General features: G+C 42.7%; 2 protein-coding genes across 2 annotated transcripts in view; both read right to left on the reverse strand.

Moving 5' to 3' along the window:
- CD226 (CD226 molecule) overlaps positions 1-6,588 on the reverse strand; it is a gene marked incomplete at its 5' end in the record, with an annotated part of 19,522 nt that extends 12,934 nt beyond the window's left edge. The window contains one exon of the mRNA XM_066624440.1: positions 6,246-6,588. Within this exon, the coding sequence (XP_066480537.1) occupies positions 6,246-6,588 (343 nt within the window). The remainder of the gene's footprint in view (positions 1-6,245) is intronic.
- Positions 6,589-20,681: 14,093 nt separating this feature from the next.
- Positions 20,682-27,758, reverse strand: part of RTTN (rotatin) — a 108,542-nt gene continuing 101,465 nt past the window's right edge. The window contains exons 44-47 of the mRNA XM_066623576.1: positions 26,236-26,503; positions 24,467-24,570; positions 22,861-22,930; positions 20,682-21,035 (exon numbers count right to left, since the gene is read on the reverse strand). Of these exons, the coding sequence (XP_066479673.1) occupies positions 20,953-21,035; positions 22,861-22,930; positions 24,467-24,570; positions 26,236-26,503 (525 nt within the window). The 3' untranslated portion in view covers positions 20,682-20,952. The remainder of the gene's footprint in view (positions 21,036-22,860; positions 22,931-24,466; positions 24,571-26,235; positions 26,504-27,758) is intronic.

Below are 27,758 nucleotides of genomic sequence, written 5' to 3' on the forward strand. Positions count from 1 at the left end.
AAAAAAAAAAATACTGGATGCATACAGGACATTCTCAGTAACATCTTCTCACTTTCAGCCAGCTTTATGGCAGATGAATTTCCTGAGTAATATGCACACACTGAATAAAAGAATTGAGATGCAAGCAAGTCTCATAAATTGAAGGTTAAGAACAGGTTGTCACCGGATAACATAATAAAAATGGAGTTTTGTGGTGTCAGACAGGTAGAATCCTTATGAGCCTAGCAGATTTGAATACATGGCTCATTTAGACAGCTCTTCACGATGGACTTCAGAACTTCACAATGGCGCTCTCTCTCTCTCTCTGATAGAACTGGGGTCACTGGAAACTATTGTCCTTCATTCTGAATGGTGTCACAGCAAGGATCACACATTTCACAGAAATAAGAACTCATAAATAGCTCGTCCTTCTGGCTAGCACAGTATCTATCTCCAGCTGCAGCCCAACTGGTTTCCCATTCTGCAGATATGGGGATTCTGTGGTTAATGTAGCAGCTGTGGGGATAAGATTATCAGGAGCTTTTCCACCATATTGTTCCTATGCTAGGCTTATATGTTCTCAGGCTTCCATTTTTCATGCCGAGAACGACACTGAAATGTGTCCAAATGAGTTGTGAGGAATAGAGGAGGGCATCTCCTAGAGTTTTCAGTTTTTTTCACTGCTGTGCTTTATTCGATGAATATTTCATAGTATGGCTAACACACAGACTACCTATGGCTGTGGGGAGTTTGTTAGGAACATCTTTTGTAACTACTACAGATAAACACTGGAAGAGACAGAGCCATTATAACAGAAGGGTTTTTTCCCATTAATTGGTCTCCAATAATAATAATAATAATAATAAAACTTTATTTTTATCCCGCCCTTCTCCCAAAAAGGGACCCAGGGCGGCTAACAACATATAAAACAGATTAAAACATAATTTCACAAACAGATAAAAACATATTAAAAAACACATTAGCAGAACCCATAAAAACAGTAGTCAGAGGAGTCAGAATAAAAGAGCATAAAACAGCAGTTCTTAGAGGAATCGGGCCTGTAAAAAAGCAACTAAAAGATGTTAAAAAGGCCATAACGTCAGAAGGCTTGGTTAAACAACAAGGTCTGCAGGCCTCGCCGAAAGGTCTCAAGAGAGGGAGCCATTCTCAAGTCAAGGGGAAGGGAGTTCCACAACGTTGGTGCCATTATTGAGAAGGCCCTATTTCTTGCCGCCGCCCCACGTACCTCCTTAGGCGGCTGCACTTGTAAAAAGGCCTTCTCTGATGACCTGAGAGGACGAGCCGGATTGTATGGGAGTAGGCGATCTCTAAGATAACCTGGCCCAGAGCAGTATAGGGCTTTAAAGGTCAAAACCAGCACCTTGAATTGGGCCCGGAAACGAATGGGCAGCCAATGTAGCCCCCGGAGAAGCGGGCTGACAGAGTCAAACCGCCTAGCTACAGTGACCACACGGGCCGCCGCATTCTGCACTAATTGCAGTTTCCGAACCGTCTTCAGGGGCAGCCCCACATAAAGTGTGTTACAATAATCTAACCTCGATGTCACCGTAGCATGGATCACCGTGGCCAGGTCTGCACGATCCAAGTACGGACGCAGCTGGTGCACCAGCCGAAGCTGAGCAAAGGCCCCCCTAGCCACAGCCGCCACCTGGGAATCCAGGAGCAGCTGCGAGTCCAGGTGGACCCCCAAGCTGCGGACCTGCTCCTTCAGAGGGAGTGCAACCCCATTCAGAGCAAGCTGATAATCCAGCACCTGCATCGAGGATTTCCTAGCCAGGAGAGCCTCTGTCTTATCCGGATTTAATTTCAGCTTGTTAGCCCCCATCCAGATCCTCACTGCTTCCAGACAGCGCTCCAGGCCCTCAACCGCCACCTTGGAGTCTGGAGGAAAGGAGAGATAAAGCTCTCCAAGAGTTCCAGTTTCACCTCTTCAGTGGCACACAGTTACAATAGCCAGAACTGTTATGCCCCTTGTTCTTTCTTCATTTGAAAGTGTGTGTGTCATTTTTATGGTACCCTAGCATAGCCTTCACTAGTTCCAGAGTTATGGCTTCTTAAGCCCCAGATTGGCTCTTCAATTTCCCTTCTGTCATATAACAACCTCATATTTCTATCGTTTTAAACGGCCTTTTAGTGGAACATAACAATTATAGCGACTTGGGATGCTGACACATAGCACATAAGCCATAGCTCCATAAAATGAAAGACTGATGCATGGTGAAGATTATATGAACCTGCTACCCAGGGCCTTTCGATTTTCTGTGTGGTAATAACAGATTTGTCTGTCAATGGCATTTAAGTTCTATTTTCATATCCCTCCATTCAGCTTGATGGCTTATGCAGTTTCTGTCGTGATTCTCACAGTATTATATCAACCATCGTTCATACAACTTACAGGGCGCACTGCAAAGGCATTTCTAGCATGATGCAGTTGTTAGTTCTAGATGTAGAACTACCTCTATAAGTTCACAAAAATATATCCGTCCCCTTCATTCATACCCTGGTAAAAATGTGCCTTGATTACTGTGAACTCCCTGATCTTCCACTGACTCATTTCATCCTCCTCACTTCGACCCAGCAGTCTGCCACCAGAATAATTTATCTGTCTTGTCATTTTGATCATGTCATGCCCCTCCTTGATTGCCTACACTGACTTCCTATGTATTCCACTGATCCAACACCACTCCTGATCTTACTTTCAAAGCCCTCCATGCCCTTATCACTCCATGCTTCACTGCTCATATATTCTGCTACATCCCTGACTGTAATCTTTTTTCTTGTGGAACTACCACCCTCAGCTGCCCAAAGATCTCTTGTTCCCCTTCCCCTGCTTTCCCTCAAATGACTAGCACTTCCTGTTCATCTGTGGGATGTCCCCCTCTTACTTCCTTCGAAGTCGTCCTCAAAACACACTTTTTCTGTTCAGCCTTTGGCACAACCCCCAGTCCTTACTGCAACCAAACCTAACTACCTCTCCATCGGGGTGTCCAAAGTTTTTGGCAGGAGGGCCACTTCATCTCTCTGACACTGTGTCGGGGGCCAGGGAAAAAAAGAATTAATTTACATTTAAAATTTGAATAAATTTACATAAGTTTACATAAATGAATATATTAAAGATGAACTTATATGAATGAATGAAGGTCTTGCAACAGCTTAAGGCCTATAAAAGGCCTTTCGCAAAGCAAGGCTAGCCTTTCCTTTGCTGCCACTACTGCATCACAGACGTGAAACAAGAAGCAGTGGAAGGAGCTCTCATCCCACAGCTCGCGTGACAGGTCAAACAGTCGCCCTCACGCTGAGAGCAGTTGCATCGGGCCACTGTGGGCTCCAACATATCTCTGGAGGGCCAGATGCCCATTGGAGACTGGGGACTCCCTGAGGGCTGCATTGAGAAGCCTCGAGGGCCACAAGTGGCCCCAGGGCCGGGGTTTGGGCACCCCTGCTCTACATGATGACATATCTGCATGTTCTTCCTATCTTCCCTGGCCCCATTTCTCTTCCCTTCTTCTGTTGTCCCCCTTATGTCTATTTTAGATTGTGAACCTCTCAGGGTAGGGACCTAACTTCTCTTCTTTTGTAAACCACCATATGCTTCAATGATTCTATTAATCATCCCAGGTGACGGAAGAATTCCAGGTGATGAGATTCTACAATGAAGATAAAGAACAGGAGACAATCACAAGATATGAAGACCTGAGAGCAGATCTTGCGCATCTCTGAGAGAAGAAGGTCAATAATAGGCCAATTGTCATTGGAGCCCTTGGAGCACTGCCTAGAAGTCTGAATAGTGTGGCTCCTTTTGCAACCATCATAAAGCACACTGTGCCACTGGGATACATGGTGCAGGTGGCACAGCTTGCCCATAGGGTTAGGCCCTTAATTACAGTTTGAAATTGTGATGGACAACATTTTGTAGAATGTGGCTGTTCAAAAGCTGAATTATATATATGTTTAATAAATTACAATGATGCCCATGGCTTTAAAAAGGATTTGAAAGATTTTTTTAAACTCACGATTCAGTTTGTGCACCTCACTAAGTCTCCATTCATGCAATATTTTCATAACTCCTGAGGAATCTCCCTTCTGTTTAATAATGACTGGAAGCACTAATTGTGGTGTTATAGCAAATCTATAATTGCTACAGCTTCCCTCCCTTTGATCGACTGAATACTAATCTAGAAACAAGGGACTCCGTATACCACTACAGTATGCCAGATGAATATCCGTGACTGTGTAGGACAATGGTGTACACTGTGGAGGATGAAATTGTCCTGAGGTTCTTCCATTGTTTCCATCTGTTATGGTGGGTCTCTTAAACTTGCCAGGCACTTGTGGACACAGCTGAAGAATGGGAGGACTAATTACACCACAGCAATTACTGTATCCAACAAGCAAGAGAGAACTTAGGCTGCAGTCCTATACAGTACATGCTTCCTAGGAGAAATGCCCACTGAACACAATGGAACTTACTTCTGAGCACACATGAAAAGGTTGTGCTGATAGGAAAGAGTTTTAAAGTAGCTAGAGGAGGCAAGAGTTCCTGTTGAATTTCCATGGGTCCTAGGCATCTAATTGCTTTTCATTCTTTAAACCAGCAAAGAGGATTTTTCTCCCAACATGAACCTTTGTATTGATACTTTTCAGTGGGACTTATTAAAAATTTGAACTGGGAACTCAGTCTCTCCAAGCTCAATAACTCAAAAGTCCAGAGTGAAAGGAACCAGAACTTTCAAGTTAGACAGGAAATCCCTGTCTAAAAGGTTCAGATAATGACTGCATGCTTCAGGTTGGTCACAAGCACATAGCGGTTTCCATAATTAAACACTCCTTTCAGCAGGTGGAATAATTGGACAGCTTGTTCACCTGTAACAGCCTCACAACAAAAGAAGTCATTCCTGTGGTGCAATTTTTCTTCTTTAGTTCAAATAGCTTTGGGGCAAGGTAGGGAGAAAATTAGTACAAAGTCCCAAATTCAGTTAGAGTTGCACATGAAGTCATCCACATTCTGCGTGAATCACCAATACCGACGACAAAATCAGTCTTGAAAGAGCAAGAGGTTTTTATGGATACCAACCAATTCCTTTCTGTCTTGGAATCACTCAGCACTGTTTAAACCAAAGTGCAAAATATTCATTGACGACGAGGTTGTTGGAAATGATACACTTCGTGATTTGCATGTCTGGTGGAATGCAACAGCCAAAAACAGGGTCCCTGGGTTCACCACAAACCAACGTAGAGCTCTCCTATATTGTTTTATGGGCCAGTATGGCCACACCTATAAGTTCAGCCAGAACATGCAAAGTTACACGTGGCTATAATAAATATTGCTGAAGAACTATGGAGAAAAAAAAAATTTCAGGGCATAATGAAACATACCGTGCAGATGTGTGCAGCAAAACATCAAACAAGCAGTCATGATTGTTTTGTTTTTTGGTCTCAAGCACTTCTGGTAGAAAGGAATAGGCAGTTTAGACCACAGAAGTAGATGGGGTGCTTAACCTATTTCCCAGGCACTATATCTCTGCTCTAAATTCCTCTCCTCTCACAGAGACTTCCCCTGCCTCTCGCAGGTTCCAAAATTTTATTTTATTTCTATTAGGCATTTGAAACCCTGCTTGGGAAAAGTGTGTGAGGCAAAGGAACAATGGGAAGGAAAATGGTTAAGCAACCACGTTTACTGTTTCTGCACTCCAGTTCCAGAATTTATCTTCTTTCCAAAACAAAATGAAAGAAATTGTTGCAACACAACACATATTTGCATGTAGAAGCAGTACTAAAGTTGCAAGTCTGCAGCAGAGACTTGAGAGGCAGTGCTATACTAGCCTAGAGCTTTAAGATTATAATGTTCTAATGATAATAGATGCTATTCTTCTTTCAATGAAAGCAGCCTGCTGGCAAGGAGTTTTATGAGAGAATGAGTTGGCAGGGGATAGGTTAAGGACGATTCTTTCCTTCTCAAAATCCCCCCCACACACACACACACAAATTGAGGTCGCAGAACATAAAATTTGCCTCTGGGACACTTTGATCCGAGCAAGAGGATGGGGTAGGCTTCTGGGTCACTTTGTTCCCAGTCAGAGGAGGGGGTGGGCTTCCTACCTCACTTCAACTGCACACCCAACATGAACAGCTTTATTTTAACCCAGAGAAACAAATGCCTATTGCCAGATGTTTATATTTTGCACATAACCAGTAACGTTACCATATACAGTGCTCATATAAATGTCTCATTTACTGTACCTTACCTGACTGGACAACGTGTATTCTCTTTTCCCATATTCCTTGAGGGAAGAGAGTGAACGAGCAGTGATAGTAGCCAATATCTGCCTCTGTTGCGTTTGTAAAAACCAGAGACTTATTGTTTGAGGTCTGTTTAACAATGTCCACTCGGTTTTGATACTTGCTTTCAATGTGCAAATTGCGAGGTAGTTGGAGTACTGCAATGTTGTCTTTCCCATTGTCCTTCTTCTTCGACCAGGTGATCAAAGATATGGTTCCATTCTTTGGACAGACACATTTAAGAATCATATTGTTGGCAAGTTTCACCGTAGAATCCACAGTTTTTCCTTCGCCTGAGACTGAAACACATAAAACAAATAATTGGCGTCAACTCTACTACCATTTGGAAACCACAGCACCACACCTGACCAACACCTGCAGCATTCAGTTAGCAAGTCAAATGTTCCCTGTACAAAAAGCCCTGTCAGCAGAAGAAAACCAGCAATGTGGTTTCTGAAGGGTTCGGCATTCTTTCAGATAAATTTGAAATGATCTCGAAACAAACTATAGAAACACATTTACATTTATCGTCCATGGCTCTGAAGTTCTGTAAGTTCAGGTGAAGTAAGTTCAAGTGATTTCAAATGAAAACACATTTGCTTTAGTACAGTGTGTAAGAAATTGGAATTTCTTACACCTATTACATCAGTGTGCACCTATTGGAATTACGGCAAAAAAATAAAATGTACCTTACATTTATATGAGTATAGAGCAGCAACAATGAAGAAAGTGAGGTAATCCATCTCCAGCAGTCCTAAACAGACTTATGATTGAACTTCAAGTAGGTTTCTGATATTTCCTGATCACATGGTTTCTTAATGGTATTTTTATACTGCTGAAATGAACAAGCAAAACGAAGCCAAACCACAGTCCCTGAGATGTTGCAGAGGAGCCTATGCATCTATATGGTTTGTGACAATTCTACAGAAATAGAAGAACCTTTATCTATTTAGTTGTGCTTCATTCTCACCCTTTTCTAGCTGCTCCAGGCTGAATCATTATGGTGCAGTTTTATGCTTGTTTATCTGGAAGGTGTTCCCACTGTGTTCATTGAAGCTTACTCCCAAGTAAGCTTGCATAGAATTGCAGAGTCAGACCCTTGCCTTTACTGAAAGAAGCAGAGATAAATATAACTGAACTGAATATTTATTCTTTCCTTTTAATCCGTCCTCCTTCCCTGCTTCTCCTATGTCAAATCGTAGTCTAAGTTTTTTAATGCAGGGATAACCTTCAAGTGATTGTTTGGTAGCACACATGATCATTGATAAGATTAACATACCCTTATTTCCATTTCAGCTCATAGCAATCCTGTGAGGTGAAGTCAGTCTGAGGGCCCAATTCTAACTTAGCTGATGGAACACATGTTTTCCCAGCAGACGTGCCACTACAACAAGGCCACCAGCAGATATGGCTGGCAGCTGTGTACCCACACTCCATGGCCAATGTGAGAGGTGGAATGAGGAAGGGAGGGGTAGATTCTGGTGGCACCTGCATGCACCCGGGTCTTATTCCCATTTCTTATTCTATTCCATCTGCCTTACCTTCCTCAGTTCTGTGCAAGCAAAATGGCTGGCACAGATCCAAGGTCATTAGGGAAGCAGAGCCTTACCCTGAGGAGACCTCCATGGCTGCCCCCCTTGTCTAAGGGGGGGCGTTAATTAGGATTGTACTTAGTTACTAAATCCAATGTTCTACAATGAGCTTCAATGTGGAGCAGAAGTTGAACTATAAAACTAAATTCCAAAAGTGAGCTCTCTTTTTGAATTATGTGTGTAATTCATTCTAATATAAAGGAACCTCTCCACCATGGAAACATGTTTTTAACTTGCTCCACAATTGCAGTGTTTTGCTAAGAGGGATGGCTTGCCAGTCTAGTAGAGTAAAAGGTAAAACACTAATTCAATTTGCTCTCATCAATTTGGTTGGATCAATACAGACTGAAAATATTGGCTCAAGTGAGCAAGAAAACCTGCCATTGGGCTTGACGGACAAAAATCTTTACTATGCATTCATTAGCTACTAAAGGAAATTATGTCTTAACCTGAACACTACTCTAAAGAGCAAAAACTGAACATTAAAGGCCCAATCTCATCCTCAAGATATGCCATGTATCTCTACTTACTCTGGTGCAATGACAGCTCCCCCAGTGTAGAAACCTGCCCGCTGATGCCTGCACCATGGAAACTAACACAACACTGGAAAATGCTGCATCAGTGTAGCTCGGACATCACTCAGCCACCAGCACAATACTGCTGAAGAGGTCAAAACAAGAAGATTGGTGTATGATGCGGGAGGGACGACAGGTACACCTCCAATGCAAGAAAAATACTACACCAACAACACCTGGTGTAAGTAGGAGTAACTGTATAAGGAACAATGGGAAATGGGCAGGAGGTCTGGTCTGGGCAGGAGGTCTGGTCTAGAGGGTAGAGCTTCCGTCTGCCTGAAGATAACATCCACAAGGTCGCCAGTTCGAGGCCACCGGCACCGTGCGACCTTGGAGCAGCTGACAAGCTGAAGCCGAGCAATTCCATCTGCTCTGAGCGTGGGAGGATGGAGGCCAGAATGTGAAGCCAGATCGGAATGAAACACCTTGAATGTAGTGGTTCTTGAAAGAAAGAATCTTCTTTGAAATTGTAAAAATCCCTATTTAATAAGGGATTTAATAAAGCCTGCCTATGTAAACCGCCTTGAATAAAGTCTTGAATAAAGACCAAGAAAGACGGTATATAAATACCTGTTATTAATTATTATTATTATTATTATTATTATTAAAAGGAAACGACAGAAAATTGCACCTTGTGCCCACCTGGTTGCCTACAAAAGAGCAAAGGATACAGATCTTTGGCAGCCAATCACAGCACACCAACCCCAGTACCTGCCAGGGAGACTACATCACAGATGAGTAGATGCATGGCATGGGGTTACACTTCTCTGGTCTTGCAAAGGGCAACTTTGTCAATAGGAACCAAGGGCACTTGGTGTACAAAGGGAGCATTTTGCACAACCTCTAGTTCCTAACAAGTATGGCAATACTTGGCTTCTCAGAATTCTTATTTCAGGTATTCTGCCCCAGGAGGTCTCCAGGCACATAGATCCCACTGGAACTTTCTCTACCCCGACAGGGGAATGACAAGCCACCCCACACAGGTTAAAAAAATGGGGGCGGAGGGAATCCCATACCAAAATGTATTGATGCTGCATCTCCCCCTCATTTTTTTTAGTCCTGCTCCATTCTGACCCTCCAGCAGTGGCATATCTAATGATCGTGTAGCCCAGTGCTGAGCTCAAAATATTGCCCTAGAAATGATGTCACAACCAAAAGTGATGTCACGCCTGGGCTTCTTAAAAAGTGAAGATTGAGGGAAAACTCGCCTCTTCCCCCCACCAACTCACCACCCACTTGCTCTGCTGCCTCCCCCCAGTCAGTGGCATAGCTAAGGCATCTATCTGCTACCTGGGGTCAAAGAAGATTGTGTAGCGCGCCCCCCCCCCCCCACAACAAAATAAAATTGACTTAAGTAAATACGATTAAAAGTGTGCCCCTTTTTGGTTGGAGGCATTGCGGTGGGATGAAGAAGGATGGTTATTCACCCCCTGATAAATATAAGCGAGAACCACTTGAAAAAGTGCCTCTTTACCCAGTCAACAGGGGTAACTGTTTTATGATACATGAAAATGAGAGCTGCCTCTTATTAACATCTTACTGGTTCTGTGCTGTATCATAACAACATCTCATTGGCTCTCAGAACAATCAGTCTCATAGGTCAGTTTTGAAGGCAGCTGTGTTTTCATATTTCAAATTGGCAATAATTTTTGATAGAATACACATATTCCAATGTGGTTTGTTTCATTGCATTCTGCATTAAATTACCTTTCTAATACTCAACATGATGGTATTATTCGTACATACCAAGATTTTCACAATTTTGGCCACTAATGTCAAGTTCAGTTTCCTGCCCCCCTAAAACTTCTTGCCCAGTGCAAATTGCTACCCCCTGCACCCCTTTAGCTATGCCACTGCCCTCCAGGATTATCATATGTGTCACCACTATCAACTGTGTTGCCTAACCAACCCTTCCTTTTGCAACAGTTAAAAGTATATTCTTCTTGTTTCTTATATGGACATAATATTGCCATTTGATTGAACTGCCCACCTGCCAGTGATATGAAGTTACACACATTTAATATGATTATGCATATTTAAAGCTACAGTACCTTTCTGCTACCAGCCTTATTTGGGCAGCTTTATAATGGCGATAGGAGTCCAGTGATAGTGATGATCCTGGGCCAACATGCTCAGCAAAACTCTGCATAGTATCACACTGCTACCCAACTGACCTTATTATTGACTTGGGAAATAAACTAGTAGAGAGCACAACAGTGACTGGTAGATGGAGATTCCACCATGAATCCTTTGTACATAATAGAATCCTTTGTACATAATGTACCATCATTATTATAGTAAATAACAGAAACAATCATTGTAGTGGTTCTGAAACAATGGTGACACAATGACACAACTTTGCTATTTGATATGGATCACTTTGCTAGTGCAGAGTTTCTACTAACCCAGACTCAGGGCTAGGCAGCTGAACATCCACATCTTATTCACCACTGCACCATCATCACCCCAGCTATTTCCACATTTGGTGGGGCCAAGTACCACCTGCCCTACTGCAAATTATTCCTGGTTCAAAATTACATACATGTTTTGGTTCAAAGATAGCTGCTTTGGTTGTGTTAGTAGTAAGCAGCTCAGAGGTTAGTAGCACTGCCACATTTACAGTGGGCCCTTCTCATCTGTGTGTTTGGCACCCACAGATTTAACACAACATGGGTGCTGACCCTGAATCTGAAAGGCTTTAAGGACCTTCCAGATGCAACTGGAAGTGCCTTTCAGAGATCTCAAGACCTCCCAGATCTCAGAACACCTCCCAGACACAGCCAGTACTACCAGTTGCATCCAGGAGGTCCTTTGAGAACTTTCCATGGATTTAATTATCCATGGAAATCGGTATCCATGGAGGGGTATGAGGGCAGGTCCAGGAATAGATTCCCTGCAGATATCAATGGCTGACTCCATTTGGCAAATATGGTGAACTGCCATAGATTGTATCCATGGCACAATCTCCATGCTGCAGCTAGGCTGGTGCTTTACAATTGCTTTCTCATTTGAAGTCCTCCCATCTTAGAGGGGCCGGCTGCTGCATAGCCATAGACTTCATTACAATCAACTTTTATGTGGCCTGACAGGTGAACCACCATGGCAGACAAAAGCAAAGTTCCTTTGCACATAGGAGGCAGTGTTCAAGTGTTAAGCTAATGGCTTCAATGTCAGCTACCTCAGTGTCCCATTCACCATCTGTAAAATGGGACTAGTAACGAAGAGAGCGAGCTAACAATTTGTAAATAATGTTTCACACTGAATGGCAATACAAACAGTAACACCTCAAGGAAGATGCGCAGCACTGCACCCTATTTAATTTTGAATTATGCACATAAAAATGTCACATACATTTTCTTTGCAAGTGAGGGTTCCAGAAAGACAACTTCTTTCTATGCAGGGCAGCAGCAGACTGCACTACCTCTGTGAAAGAACAACACTTATTTCCCTTCCATCAGATGCATTCTCCAAAGGCAGCAGCGCACTTTGGAAACATAAATTAAGGCTTGCAACAAACCACAATGAGAGGTACATACTTATTTTGATTTAAAGAGATGAGTTAACTCTGTACAGAATGAGCTAGAGGCAGAAGCAGCAGGAGGACTTGGCTGTAACTTACGAAACATGGGAAGCGGCACCACATTTCACCCCCTTCCTCAATCATTTATATTTTATAGTTCTTAAATCAGAGGGCTACCCTTGCTTTTAATTTCTCTCTGAAAGTTCTGATTAAACCTGGCAACAAGTCCTTATTGGTGACTGCAAATACGTTGATGAGGAAGAAAGCCCATTTGCTGTTCAAGATTTACTTCTCGAATTTCCTTGCCCACAGAGAAGATTGCAGCAAATTGCGGTGTGATAAAAGATACGCCTGGGTGTTAAATGAAGGGCATTAAACAAATCCCTTCAGAGTTGAACAGGGACACTTAATTGCTAATGTTTGGCTCAGTAAGAGGCTGCTGTCATTCCTTGTGACAATGCACTGGCTATATGGAATTTGGGGAAATTCCTTCATTTTAGTTTAGCTCAGAAAGCAATTTTCTTTATGTTCTCACAGGCTCTCTTATACATATTGATTTATTTTTGTTTATTATTGTTTATTTTTATTTGGTTATTGACTTCAATTAAAGATGGACTCTCTGCCCACTATTCAGACTTCATAAGGTCAACATAGGTTTCATTAAGCTATTTCTGCCCAATGTTGCATATACGCAACAGGGACCAAATGTGTACACCTGTGAGCCAGACAAAAATGGGTTTTAACTGAGGCATTTTGTCCAAGGTTTGGAATGTTATCTATTACTCCAGCAGTTCTCAGTGTTTACCATGATGCAACCCAGCTTTTCCCAGTGCTCCTGGTGGTGCCAGGGGAAGACTCAGAGGCCTATTTGGGGTCACACCAGGCTGGCAACCCACTCTATTGGCCTCCATGGACCTCAGAATGGCCTTCAGGGTGTCCAGAAGCTACTTTTGGTTTTTGGAAGCAACCAGGAAGTGACCTTCAGAAACTGGAAGTCATTTCAGATACTTCTGCAGGCCATTCTGAGGCCTGCAGAGGTCAGTAGAGTGGGTCGCCAGCCCAGTACAACCTAGGCCAGAAGAGGCCTCTGGTTCCTCCCAGTAAGGATTTGTGGACGGCAATGTTGTTGGGCCGGCACACCTCCTACTTTGGAATGGTTCTGAAATCCTCTCATGGGCAGGAGGGAGGTACCACAATCCACATGAAACTTCTATTCTTTGTGATTCTTCACAAAGGGACAAGAGAAAATGTGGAAAAATTGGGATTTTTTTGGGTTGTCAGAACTAGCCTTATTTGCACCTGAAGTCTCCTGGCTATTATGAACATGCAAAACATTAAATATTACTAACATATCCAAATAGGAAAAGATGATTGAATACTTTCTGTATTTGTTTCAACACTGTGTCCCTTTGTAATAATATGTGACATTCAATGGCAGTGTTATTGAAAATTGTGTGACACCTCGGTTGTAAAATCATCCTCCAGCTTTAACCACCTGCTCTCTTCCTCTCCATAAGAAAACATTTACTCTTTACTCTGTTGCAGTTGCAATGGATAGATTATCTTTGACTCTGTGGTTTCTCACTTTACATCACACAGGCAATGCTAATTATTTCCGTGACACACAGATATTTCCTCCACAGCACGTAGCTGTCTTTGATATAAGTTATCACATTGGTTATTTCTCTTCCTCAATTAATGCTGCAACCCTATACACGTTTCCTTGGGAGTAGGTTGCATTGAATTCAATGGGGCTTACTTCTGAGTATCGGATTGTATTGTAAGAGCCCAATAATAACAATACTATTTCCGTTGTGTGAATTTCATAAGTTTAATTGCATCTGTCAAACCACAGAGAGCAAATGACTGACCCACAAGCTACCAAACATTAAAGCTCTAGGTTAACCCCATTTGGTGTTCAGTCATCTTTCCTGGCCATAAATTCTCTTCTCTCCTCGACTGACCTAGGTCAATGAGGATACCACTGGAACAGCCACTTATCCTCGGACCTTGCTTTGCCTTGAAAGCTGGCAAGAGCCTAGGAAACTCTAAGCTCTAGTTTTAGCAAAGACAGGGAATAAGAGGCTGTCTTAAGAGACTGTCTTTTGCCCAGTCCACAGGTGTACACATTTGGTTTCCTGTTGCATATATGCAACGTTGGCTTAAATTCGCCACCATTCCCTGTCTGGTAGCAATAAACAACTTTGAGGCAAAATAAACAACTTTGAGGCAAAGAAGATGGGCAAGTTGTGGGAGGCCACAATGGGGCAATAACATTGTGACAGACTCTCACCATCTCTCTCACCACTTTTATTACAATACGTATTAGTACTATTTGTGCCAAACACCACCTGGTGTACAGGAACTAATTAGCAGAGTAACAGACATGACTTCCTCTCACGGCAGGGCCGACATCCACACAAAATTCCTAGGGAAGCCAAGTTTGATGACTGGAAATGTATGGAATGTCCTTTTTTTTTTTTAATAAGATTGATGTTGCATATTTTTAAAGTTGTATTTTTATTGAATACTTTTTTCGATTATATAAAACAAAATTAACATCTACAAAACAGCTAAATCCTTACAGAATGGAGGGGAGGGTAGAAAAATTTAGATGTGAAGCTGGGATAATAAAGACAAAAAGTCTACAAAACAATGACATGCTAAGCTAACCTACCCAAAATGATTTATGTGATGTGGAAAAAAAGTCACTCAGAGATAGTGATTGGTATCAAAAGTAAAGCGGAAGCATTGTGCCACAAACAGATCTGATGGACGCCCCTGTATCTGACACCTGTGCTGTTAACTTTTCCATTAATGCTGCTTCCCACGCTCTCTGGTAAAAACTACGTTTTGTCTAAAGTATTTAATTTGGGGGAAGTGGAGTGATGGTAAACAGCACAGGAGAAGGGGTGAAAAAGCACAGAGACTGAGTGTAGATGGGCAATAAAACAAGGAGAGTAACAACCCAAACTTATACTGGGCAGGCCCAAAGCATGCAGAGGTGCTAGCACAGCCTATGCTGCATGCCATTGTCCAACCATTGACCAATGGAGAAGTAAGTACTTATCTACGCCATCACTGCTTTGTCCCCAATGGGCCTATATAGATCTATGCCAGCTGTCTACCAGCTGGATTGTATCAAGCCCAGGCCATGTGATAGGCTATTGACACTAAAGCTGCTGCTGATATCCACCCCTAGCCAGTCCTGATCTCCACCCTGATCCTCTGTTGAACTACTGGCTCCAGACGTTATTGGCGTGCACCCATGGCTGCCAGCTTATTGGTAACCCCAGCGTGCATACTGTTGCTGCAGCAGCTGCACCAGCAGCCCAGCCTCACACTGACGGAATGTGAGCTCCATCAGTGCAGATAGGATTGGGCTGTAATAACAGCAGCAAGAATGTGTATAGAGACCCACACTCAGGCTGCAGTTGTAGTTCCTAATTCTTCTTAAGGACACAGCCAATACACTTTAAGACTTGGCTCTACAACAACAAGGGTTAGGAAGTTAATTTAGAGAGTGAAATGTGATTCTTGAGGATGTCAAGTTCTAGTTCCATGCACTATTTATTTATTGAATGAATGAATTTATACTTTGCCATTCTCCCAGTAAGGGTTCTCAAGGTAGCCACACACTACGTTGTGTTTGGAGAGCAAGCTTGCACAGAAATTGCACAGATGCTTGGAGTGTATTCAGTTCTGCTTAGGGCCTTAGTTCTGGTTGATGACGTGTACCATTGTCCTAGTGAGTTTCTTCAAAAGAAACTTGAATAACCTTAAACAAATATGGTTCCTTCTTCACAGCCATGTTAGAAAGTGTACCAGCATTTGGACCTTGATCAAAGCTGCAAAGAGAAGCCTGAAAGCAGCATGTGCTGCCAGATTGAACATCTCCATTCACATTCAGAACTAGCAAGAGGATATGCTACAATTGTTTATTATGGAAAGGGTATTTTGGACAGATTTTTCTATATGCCTTTGGGAGATACAAGTGTAGCAATTAACAGCACAATCCTAACTTGTGCTTGAGCCTGTGCCGCATCCCTGTGGCAGCTCAGAGTGTCAAAAAAATGTGCTGTAAGGCACATTTGTGCCTACACTACAGCTGGCTGGGCTTGCATGGAAGCCAATGCCAGCTTGGCCGGTCCAGATCCCAACCCTGCACTGGCTGGCACAGATAGGTGTGTGCCAGGTGGCGCAAGGGGTGGGAAAGGGTGGAGGGAGGATGTTTTGCAGGCAGGGAGGATGGAGCAGGGGGAGGATCAGGCCAGGGAGGGGGACAAGTGGCAGCAGCAGTGCATGCCGCATCCTAACCTCCATTCCCGGGCCGCACAGCACTACGAGGGCTTCCCAGACTTGCACGAGCTATATATCCCCTTACCTCAGCCTTCTTCTAAGCTGCAAAGGATGCAGAACAGGCCATGCAGATGATCAGGAGCAAAGAGCCTTCCCCTTTTCTTATTCCAAGAATACAGGAATAACTACATATCTGGCAATGCTAGTTGCCATAGCATTACTTTCTCCCATTTTAACTTCTGCAGCACTGAACATTTTGCACCTTATTATTGAATTTGCTGTCTTTGCAAATCCTGTTTCCCCCCCCCCCCCAATACACACCATAGGAATGAAATGATGTAAGAAAAAAAATAGATTCAAACTTTGTAATGAACAGATTCCTTATTGAAGGAAGATTCCCTCCCCATGACCCATTCCAACAATTCAAAGTGCCGAAAAAACTAAAACTGTATCTGTGCATGCACATAACAAAACAATACCCCCTATTTACTGATTTTCTTTTTGAAAAGTATCACTATCAGAATTGTCTCTTCAGAGGTTAACCTCAATGGCATAGTGCCAGTGGCATCGTTCCTGAATATTTGCAATAACCCAATTCCTGCATCACAAAAGCTAAATCGATTTAAGGGGAGGCAAAGGTGCCACCTTTTTTCTCCACTGACTCAGGAAAGGAGGGATTTAGCAGCTGGAGTCCAAGACCCTTCATTATATGTGACTTGTCATTTACAGCACGGTTGCGTTAGTTTTCATGTTCTCTTCTGTGTGATAAGGATGGTGAGATACAAGTGAAAGGGCTGAGAGCTTGTGTGGGTGGATGGAAAGAGTTGCACACTGGGTTAGACCAATTTAGAGTTGCTATTTACTTGGCATGCAACTTACAATATAATACAGTAGCTACAAAAACTAAGACGTGAAAATAGCATATGGATTTGCAATTGATGCTTATTTTGTGAGCTTTCAGGGTGGAAAGCATCTGAGACGTGATTGCCTGCTACAGAGTCAGAGCAATGTTAACCAACCATTATCCAACATTGTTGCTATGGACACTAATGATTCAAAACCTGCTCTGGACAGATCCACAATGCACACAATGTCTTATATTTCCAGAAAGATTCTTAGCCTAACTTCACTTTTACAGTCTGAAGTCATTTGGAGGGAATAAAAGGGACAAAGTGTTAAGAAATTATTTAAAGCACACTAGTTTAAAATACAGGTTTATGTTAACCCTGTTTAGAATATAGAGTCATAGAGTGGGAAGGAACCTACAAGGTCATCTAGTCCAACATCCTACCTGTAGCAGGAAATCCTCCTAAAGCAGCCATTCTCAAACTTTTCTTGGCTATGGCCCCAAGGCGCTCTTCTCAGGTTCTACATCAAGCAAGTATACAACAGAGAAACCTAAAATCCCCTTCTCACAGTTTTCAGTCTGTGGCTCCCTTCAAATGTGCCAGGGCTCCCCAGGGTGCCATATGGCTATCATTGAAAATAGTTGTCCTCGAGCAGCATTTCTCAACATTTACCTGCTGTACCACTTTGCATGGTCTACCTCTTGGAAGTACCACTGGTGGGAACTGGTAATGATGTCATTGCCTGTTACTTCCGTACTGGGAGGCTAGATGCAATGAACAATGGTAAGAGGCTCAGGGCAGAAGCTGGGAAACTTTTTTGAACATGCAAGAAGTGCACACTGGAGCTCTGCCTACTGAGCCGAGGCTCCCATCACTGTTTGTCACATTGTACTGCTGGTCTCACTGCCAGGTGGCAGGGGGCCCCATGAGCACCACCAGATACCAACTCATGTACCAGCAATAGTACGAGTATCATTGGTTGAGAAACGGGCATCTCCAGCAGGTTCCTGTTAAGCCTTAGTGAGGGGAAAATGCCCCACCTCCTTCTGTAATTCGTTTTATTCCAAACCACCCTTACTGTTAAGAATGTCTTCCTGATACCCAACTGGTGTCTTTTATCTTCTCTTGTGATTTGGATTCATTTGATCTACTTCTCAGTTTCTCTCATATATAAGGAATGGAAAGCGTGAAGAAAGCTGAGCTCTGAGCACTTCCCCGATACTTGGCCTGCTTACCCCAAGGGACCAAAGCATAAGATTGAGGTTACTTGTGTTTTTCACAAGTCTGGCTTTGAATGGCACATTGATGGTGACAGAGAGGAAAGCCCAGTATTCTCTTAGTCAAGCAACACCACTCTAGAATGGTTTTAAAACTGAAGTATGTGGGTAGGTAGACATGTTAAGATTCCACAACCCAGGTCATAGAGCCCCCTTCCCCAGAACTTTTCAATTGTTGCTCTCAAAATTCTCTGATAAACTTTTGTCTAGCTCCGATCTCTGCAGGATTTCAGAAATTGTATGAAGGACAGGCTAGAATGTTTTGAGTGTTAACTTTCTGCCTTTCCTCCTGTCTCCACCATACGGTGGCTCTGAGTGGATGTCCCCTGGTTCTGGTGCTATGTGAGAGGGAAAAGATCATCTCTCTATCCACTCTATGTATCCCCTCCATAATTTTGTAGGTCTCGGTCATATCCCCCCTCAGGTTCCACTTTTCTAGGCAGAAGAGCCCCAAACACTGTAGCCTTTCCTCCTAAGGGAGGTGCCCCAGCCCAGTAATCATTTTGGTTGCTCTCTTTTGCACCTTTTCCATTTCCACTATATCTTTTTTGAGATGTGGTGACCAGAACTAGACTCAATGCATGAGGTGTGGCCTTACCGTAGATTTGTACAACAACATATTAGCCATCTTACTCTCAATACCTTTTCTAATAATCCCCAGCATGGAATTAGCCTTCACCGCCGCCACGCATTGGGTCAACACTTTCATCGAACTGTCCTCCAGCACCCTAAAATCTCTGCTGATCTGTCACAGACAGCACAGAACCTGTTAGCCTATATGTAAAGTTTTGATTCTTTGCCCCAATGTGCATGACCTTACACTTACTGACATTGAAGCGCATCTGCCATTTTGCTGTCCATTCTCCCATTTTGGAGAGATCCTTCTGGAGCTCTTCACAATTTCTTCTGGTCTTCACCACTTGGAATGTGGTGTCATCTGCAAACTTGGCCAACTCGCTGCTCAACCCTGTTTCCAGGTCATTTATGAACAGGTCAAAAAGCACCAGTCCCAGGACACTGGGACACTTGGGGCACACCACTTTTCACCCATCTCCATTGTGAAAATTACCCACTGACACCCACTCTCTGCTTCCTGGTCCTCAACCAGTTCCTAATCCAGGAGAGGACCTGTCCTCTAATTCCCTGACTGTGGAGTTTCAGCAGCAGCCTTTGGCAAGGGACTGTATCAAATGTCTTGTGAAAGTGCAGGTATATAATATCCACAGGTTCTCCCGCATCCACATGCATGTTGACCTTTCTAAAGAATTCTAAAAGGTTTGTGAGTCAAGACTTACACTTACAGAAGCCATGCTGATTCTCCCACAGCAAGGCTTGTTCATTTATGTGCTTTAAGATTTTATCTTCACAGTGGCTTCAAGGTTGCATTGTATTGGCTTATGAGATCTTTGGAAAGTCATGCCCTGGTGGTTACTGCTTACTCTGTAAGAGGAGAGGTGTGGCTAAATCTGCAGTCCTTTGGAGAGGTAGATCTTTGCTAGGAAAGAAAAGCTGCCAAGCCGCTGTCTGGGCTTCTGTTCATACTTTTACCAAGCATTACAAGACTGATTTCTACTTCTCTGCAGATACAGCATTCAGAAGGAGAGTTCTGCAGTAGGTTTTGAAACTTTAAAATTGGAGGTTTACCTGTAGGTCTGTCCAGGGATATCACTGCTTTTAGACATCTCAAGCAGTCTAGACTGTAGGAAGAAGAATATTCTCCAGGAGTCCTGGCAGAGAATGGAAGTTCTTTCTATGGCTTTCTGTCCTACAACTCTCCCAGAGGGCCTTTCCAAATCACTGTCTTCAGGGGAACATGTCTTTTTCTTTTGTTCTAAATTTGGCTTCTGCCATCACTGTATGTGTGTGGGGGGAGGGAGGGGTAGACAGACTCCAGGGGTAAAGGCCCTTGTCCTAATACTTTTCTTTCTATGGGAGCTGGTTTGCTTTGTTGATAGAAAACTTTATAGTTCCAATTGCACTGTTTCCTGCAATAACATTCTATGGGGATGAGGACTATTCTTCCACTTTACCAGTTTGGCTTGGTGAGACAGGATCCCCACTCAGAGGACCTACTGCTAATGTGGTTGCCCATTCCTATGGGTCAAAGCGAGAGACAATCTCACAGAGTCTAGAATAAAAGGAGAGGAATGTCCTGTGGGAGTCCTGGAAAGCAAAAATTCACAGTGAGAAAGTCCATTTTTGCTTTAAAAACAGACTAACAAGACAATAAGCATTTTGTAATACATGTATTTTATACAAGCTCAGACATTATGAAAAACAATTTTCTTCCAGTACAAAACAATTTACATCATTAAAAAACAATTCATTATATTAGTCCATTTTCCATTCACAACATCATGACATTGGAATGGTATTTCAAGAGAAAAATGCATTTAGCATAATTTCTTAGGGATGGGATCCTCAGCAACCTTATTCCACAGGATTAGCCTGGTTCTTTCAGTGGTAGCGTGCCTTCACTAAATGGATTAAAGATTCTGATTGAACTCTGGTATCCTTCAGAGAAACAAGTCCAGTAGTACACAGCATGTTCCATGGCCTTTGTTAACTACTGAGAAGCTGCCCTAAAGTTTCCAGGCATTTTAAGTGATAAGCATCCTGCTGATTTTCTTGTATTTGTGGAACAGCTATAAAAAACAAGATAAATTATTAACTTTGACAATGGGAAAAACTGCAGATCCTGTTCATGAACTGGAGGTACAGTCTGGTGGTTGAGCCGGGGCCCTGCCTGAAAAAGCTAAACAGGTTCAGCCTGGCTTCTCGTCTTGAAAGGAAGACCAGAAAGCTGCTGTTGAACCTTGCAAAGGTACTATGAGAGGGTGTGGAATGTATGTGATGTGGGGGGGGGAGGGTAGCTGGAGATGGATAACTGGAGAACCAACAGAAGGTGAACTGTAGCTGCTATGAGAGCTTGGATACTGCAGGGTATAACTGCCCAATCATATGCTTCCTGGCCCCTGCTGGAGAAGTGGTTCCAAAGCGGGTGGTATCCATAGGGTGCTGGGAAGCCGCCGGGAGTCTCCTCAGTGGAAGGGGACGCAGCAATAGGTCTCCTCACGTCTGCACCGGCTATTTTGCAGGTGCAGACACGAGAGCCTCCGTGTCAGGCCTTCTTGCCCAACACAGAGTTCAGGATCCAGCAGAGCCCTCCACCAGTCCTACTCCCCTCCTGTCATGGTTCCTCCCCCTGCCCCCTTGTTCCGCCCTCTCTCGCCTCCACACTGCTATGCAGCGGTCTCACCCCTGGCAGCAGCATGTCCTCCTGCTGACGCTGGGTCTGGCACCTGATTGGTGCAGGCCCAGTGCCAGCTTTCTCTACTCTCCAGGTGCTGTAAATGTGCTTCATGGCAGCTGATGCTGAGAGACTATAGGATTAGGTCCCAAGGTCATTAAAAAATAGATAAAATTGGATGATATAATAACGACTTCAGGATGTCTTAAAAAATGTAGATACATTTCAATGAGTTCTAATTCATACATACTTCACTGCAGAAAATCTACAACATCTGAACCTCTAAGAATTAATTAATTAATTAATTAACTGGGTCAAGCAATTATTTCTGTGCACATCATATGCAGTATGTGTGAATTATAGTATCATAGTATGTGCGTAAAAATTATAGCATAATAAATTTGCCACTATAAAGTGTGTGTATATTTTCTTGAGGTGCCCTGTATTACTTAAGCATTGACTCAGCAAGCTGGTATGAAATCTTACAAGGGAACTTGGTCGTAAATGGGTGGACAACAAATCCCTTGGATCCAATTTCTGCAAATAAGATATATAATTCATAGCTGAAGGAGAAACATGGGACTCAGAATTAACAGTGTTTGAAAATATATTAGTAAGTCAGCCAGAGAAGAAACATTTGAGCAAATTGCATAGCATAAATCACTAGTCTAGAAAGAGTAACATGTTCTTACCAGACCCCAAACCGAAAAGAGATTTGGGTGCTACTATATTGAGATGACTGGAAACAAATATTGTTCACACCAAAGTTAACAGCAAAGGTAAATCTGAGAGGAATTTCTCTGAACAAACGTCTGAGATGGTATACAATTCCTCAGACATTTGTCATAATTTAGCCTACGTGTGATCATATTTTCTAGAGATATAGTAATCTGGGCACAGTTCTTATGCACACATGTTGGACCTGCTTCAAGACTATAATTTCTGGCCTCTGAGTAATTCTGAACCTTGACAAGGTAAAGGAGTATCAATTGCCATTTGATGCTTTAATAATACTCCTTGGAAAGGTAAAACATGCATAGGTGCATAGCTAAGAATCTATGGGGGCTGGAAAAGCATTAATCCCCCTACATTAATGAATTGCCTGAATAAGCTTTGGGTCAACAATACTTATTTGAAGTTGGTTAATTCTACAAGACTTGGGGAAGGAAGACAGGATAAGTTTATCTCTTGGTGGAGTTTATTTCTCCATAAAAACGTACTTTTCTTTGCTGAAATAAAAGCTTCATCTATTCTTCTTTTTATTGATGGATTCTTCAAAGTCACTTTTGCCTGTGGCACAAAGAAAGAATAATCCAATGGCTATATTAATTCCCTCGTGCCGATGCTCTTAAGATTACTCCTCCTCACAGTCATTTATTGGCAGCTGGCCAGGAGGCTATGACATTCAGAAACTCAAGAATGCAACATGCAATACCACTGTGAATAATGCTGTAAAATGGGGGGGAGGAGAGAAAGGGTTCACTGAAAATAGCAACAGAAAATGCATGATTCCCCAGAATATAGCTGTTTGGAAGGTTCAGAGTAACAGAAAACTCTCCTTTGAATATTAAGCTGTTTTATGAATAACACACTTGCAAACTTCTTGCAGAACAGTACTAGAATAAGCACAGGCTGACTGTTTTGTGGCAATAGCAGCGTATTTTAAAACCATGCACACTGTAAGATAATTTATTATGCTGTAACTTACCAGTGTTTGTTTGATGCAATATCTATTTCACAGTACCCATGCAGAAGCAGGGAGTAGAGGGAGAATATGGACTTGAAGCACACATATCCTAACAAGTTTTCGTATTTAGCAACATTAAGAGCTTCATTAATTAACTGCAATTGGGCTCAGAACAGAAAGTTGGCCTTGAGGACATACCTATATGAACACTACCTGTCAACATTCCATCACTTGAGTGTAAGCAAAACAGGAATCAGGAAGGGGTTGCAATGACAGTTCTGTTGAGCTTCAGTGATGGCCAACAGGCTGGGGATTAGGGGAGTAGGAGAAGAGCAGTATTGAGGAGAGGGTGGGAATGCTCCCCTGTCTGTCGAGTTTGATGATCTTTAGTTAGTTTGAAACGGGGGCCAAAAATCTTATAAATTGCCACATGGTAGACTATTTCCAAAAGGTCACTGATCCAGATTTAGGCACAAATTTGTGCCTGTGACAGCAAGGCCTCCATCCTCAATTGTTCTAGCAGTGTGATGTTGCTGAACATCCACAAATATTCCAGCTGCTCAGGGAACAAAGTTGTCAGTAACTTCTGCGAGAAGGGATCGTTTTCTGCTTGGCTAGAATTAACACATCACACAAGGCTCTGTGGAAGATGGCAATGAATGGGTAGGATAAGGCCCAGGAAGCTAACTGACAGGAGGTTTCATAAGAAAGGGAACCAAAGGAGCAGACAGCCCTGAAATACAGAGGTTGAAGAAAGGGCAAACCTAGTCAGTGGAAGAAAGCTGGACAGGTGATGGAGAGAGAGAGAGAAGCCTGATTTTTAAAAGAGTCATAATTAATGAAAACAAGAAGCTATAATACATTGCCAGGTCTAGATCTAAGAAGTGCTTTAAGAGTTGCACAGTAAAAAGAATTCTACCATTCTATTAACATCATTTATTGACTTGAACTAAGATCAATATTTATTTGGTGCAAACTGTTGTTTTGTCTTGATTTGTGGAATGTTATTGGCCATATCGAGCATACTAATGGAAATGAGGAATATACGTGTAAACATATACATCTAAATATATAAATTAGACGATGACATATCAGAACAGAAGTATTCAGTATAAGACACCTTTTGGGAAAGCACTAACCTTTTGATAATTGTGAAGTAAAGCCCATAGTGCAGATGCACCTATTCTTCGAGCCATGAGGCTATCACTTTCTAGACAGGCAGATAGCACTGAAATAACTTTATCTAGTGAAAAAGACAAAAGACCACACATGTATCGAACAAAGCCCATTATATCAGGACTGCTGCTTCTCCAGAGCATTCTTGCAGGTAATTTGTCTCTTCTTCCATGATAAATATTACAGCAGTACTGTAGTTTTATAAAGTAAGAATAATTTAATTTAAACTAATACTTATGGCTTACTTTATTAAATAGTAGGACCCACAAAAATAAATCTGTATTAAACTTTAATGCAAAGTCAAAAAATGAGATGCATCTTAATTTATAGACAAAGAATAGCTTTCCAACTCCTATGCACAAGCAAAGACACATAAAAAATTACAGAACAGATAGCTACAACACTGCATTTGTATTCCATAAAGTCTTTAGTCTGAAAGGCAAGATAGAAATCTTTTAAATGAACAAACAGTTTAGCCCTCAGTAAAGCACAAAGGAGGAAGAAATTAACAGTCCATCCCTACCTAAATCCTCGCCAGCTACACAGGGGATTTTTGGCAGTCGGAAATCTCTTCAGGGCAAGGGGACATTTGACCCCTTACCCCTGGAAAAGTCCCATCAACTGAAATGGGTCAACCTGCATCTGTGCCAGCTATATTGCTGGAGCGGTTTTGTTTTGATCATTGCAGCAGGATCAGGCCCAGGAATGGGATTTGGATACAGCACACTCTGGCACTTGCGCCCTCCCAGCACCCTGCTCAACCCCCTTTTTGCCTTCCCCCACCCCTACACTACAGCTATCTGATCTGGCAAGCCTCTGTCGCTCTGCCAATGCATGTAGGAAGGCTCTGGCCTTCCTACTGGCATGCCTGGGCCATGCACTGTTGTAAAGAGTTTTATGGTGCTTTTGTGACTGTGTGTGCTGGAGGAATGTGCGCTCTGCCTCTGTTATGCCTCTGCCCCTTGTTATGATTGGGCTGTTAGACAATGATAATCTTTACTAATTCTCACTGTCCAAACTATACCTCTGCTTTTCAATTCTGCTTTTCTGATTTTGACTCAAAAAATGTACCTCTAGGCTACATTGTACTTAGATTCTCTTCATTATTTTGCCCAACAGACCGAACTGATTATGCTCCAATTCACCTATATTTAAAGCAGGTTATGGAGTTGAATAGGGATTGTTTAAGAAAGGTGCCCAAAGCAATACAGTAATTGGAGATATTAAAAGTTCAGTTCAAAAGTAGTATAGCTGCCTTCACCTCCCCCCTAAGGAAGAAGCCCTGCATCATGCAAGCATTCTAGTCCAGTGGTTCCCAAACTTTTTCAACCAGTGGCTTCTTTGACCTACTTGGGCCATTGGCCACAGTTCCCCATAAGAGCTATAAGCCTATGTATAGGGCGGTGGGTTTTTCAAGAGGATTCCATGGCTCCCCTGGCTGGTTTCTGGGGCTTCTCTGGGAGCACATGGCCACTGCAGGGCTCAGAATACCCTCCAGAGGTGAGGGGAGCCCAGCTCTTCTCACCCTCAGGGTGGTCAGGGAGGTCAGGAATGGAATGTCCCTTGGTATCTTGCAGTTTCAGTTAACCATGGGGGGGGGGTTCCAAAACAGATCACCCACAGATACCAGGGCATGCCTGTATCTGACAATTAGGGCTGACTACATATAAAATTTTAAGACAGTAAACATGTTTGCACCATGGCGATACTTTAATAAGCCATCCGTACCTACCATTAGCTAGTATCTTGGGTTTGTTGGCTGGGCTAAAACAAATGTTGTGCAGAATCAGCAGGGCCCAATATGGATGACTCCGGGGCTTGAACTTGGTCATCTCTAGAAGCTGATCTAAGCTCCCATTCAGCTTCACAATCATTTGCTGTCCATCTTCCCCAAAGGATAAATTCAAGAGAAGCTTTAGCCAAGCGACAGCCAGCACCCCAAGACTCTTGTTTCCTCCTTTTGGCAATGACAGAGACAAGAAGTTCTGCAGAAAATTATTCTGGAGGGCGACAGGAGCAAAATATACCACATTATTAAGCAATCTCTTTTCACAGTCAATAGAATAAGTTTCCTGCTCACATACTGTACTCTTTAAAAGTTTTTTCTTAAAATTAACCAAAACAGGGAACTAGTCATTTTGTCCTAAATGACTTTATTAGTTTCCTTCAATCTTTCAAATGACAGTACCCCACCCCCAGGCATTGCTTTAGCCTGACCTGCTCTCTGCCTGTACAAAACAGAATAGAATGAGGTCTTCCCCAGTTTGCAAGTGTAGAAGGGGCCCCCATATCCATAGATTCACTCATCCACTGATGCAAGAGGGTCCCAATGCCCCACCCCCTGGAGGCGAGGCTGTGCTCCCCTCACCTCCAGAGAGTGGGGGTGGAGCATCTCCCCATATCTGCAGATTCACATTCCAGAACGGAACCCCCACAGATATGGGGGCACACCTGTATGTGCAAACTTGCAAATTATTTAAAAAGATAAAAACTCACCACCACCATGGTGAGTCAGTACATCACCACAAAACTGGAATGCTGTTTTTACATCCCAATTCCAATAATACAACCACTGAAAAGTGTCTTTGTCTCTCTATGCTGGTTAGTTCCTGTCCTGGTTATGCTACTAACCTGAAAAAGCAATTCTCCTCAGGTCCATAACTATAGCACACTGTAAACGTGCATCATTAAATGGGTGATTAATAGATAATCAGTTGACGAGAACAATGTCTAGCATTTACATTTTTTGCTACAAAAAGAGCCAGTCCTTATCTTAACTGCAGAAGGACTGTTTCCTGTTTTGTTTGTCATTGTATTTCCTGAAAGGGTCTGTTTGGATACAGCTCAAAGATCCACAACACTTATACACTGTGAACTGTCACAGAAATATAAGTTAACTGGCTTTAGGGTTTTTTCCTAAGCCCATCGGATGAGGGGATTTGCATACAGATACGCATCATCTAATATACACTTTACTGATATGCAAAAATATACAGATCTTAAGAAAACCAATGCAGAGAACAGTCTTAAAAAGGTACCAACACAACTTCCTTCACCTTAGAGTTGGACATACATTCTTCCCATCCTGTTTCTCCAACATCACGTGGCTTTTAGTTGAATTAAATGGCTATATCTAATTTTTTCAGTTCTCTAGTTCACACAGTTGTCAGTAAAAAGACCTTTATAAAATGGGTACACTTGTCCACTTGCAAAGGCATAAGGCTCTGCTAGAAGCTGAGCAGTATGGCAGCTGTT

The sequence above is a fragment of the Tiliqua scincoides genome, chromosome 4 (genome assembly GCF_035046505.1).
Source record: "Tiliqua scincoides isolate rTilSci1 chromosome 4, rTilSci1.hap2, whole genome shotgun sequence".
Taxonomy (NCBI): domain Eukaryota; kingdom Metazoa; phylum Chordata; class Lepidosauria; order Squamata; family Scincidae; genus Tiliqua; species Tiliqua scincoides.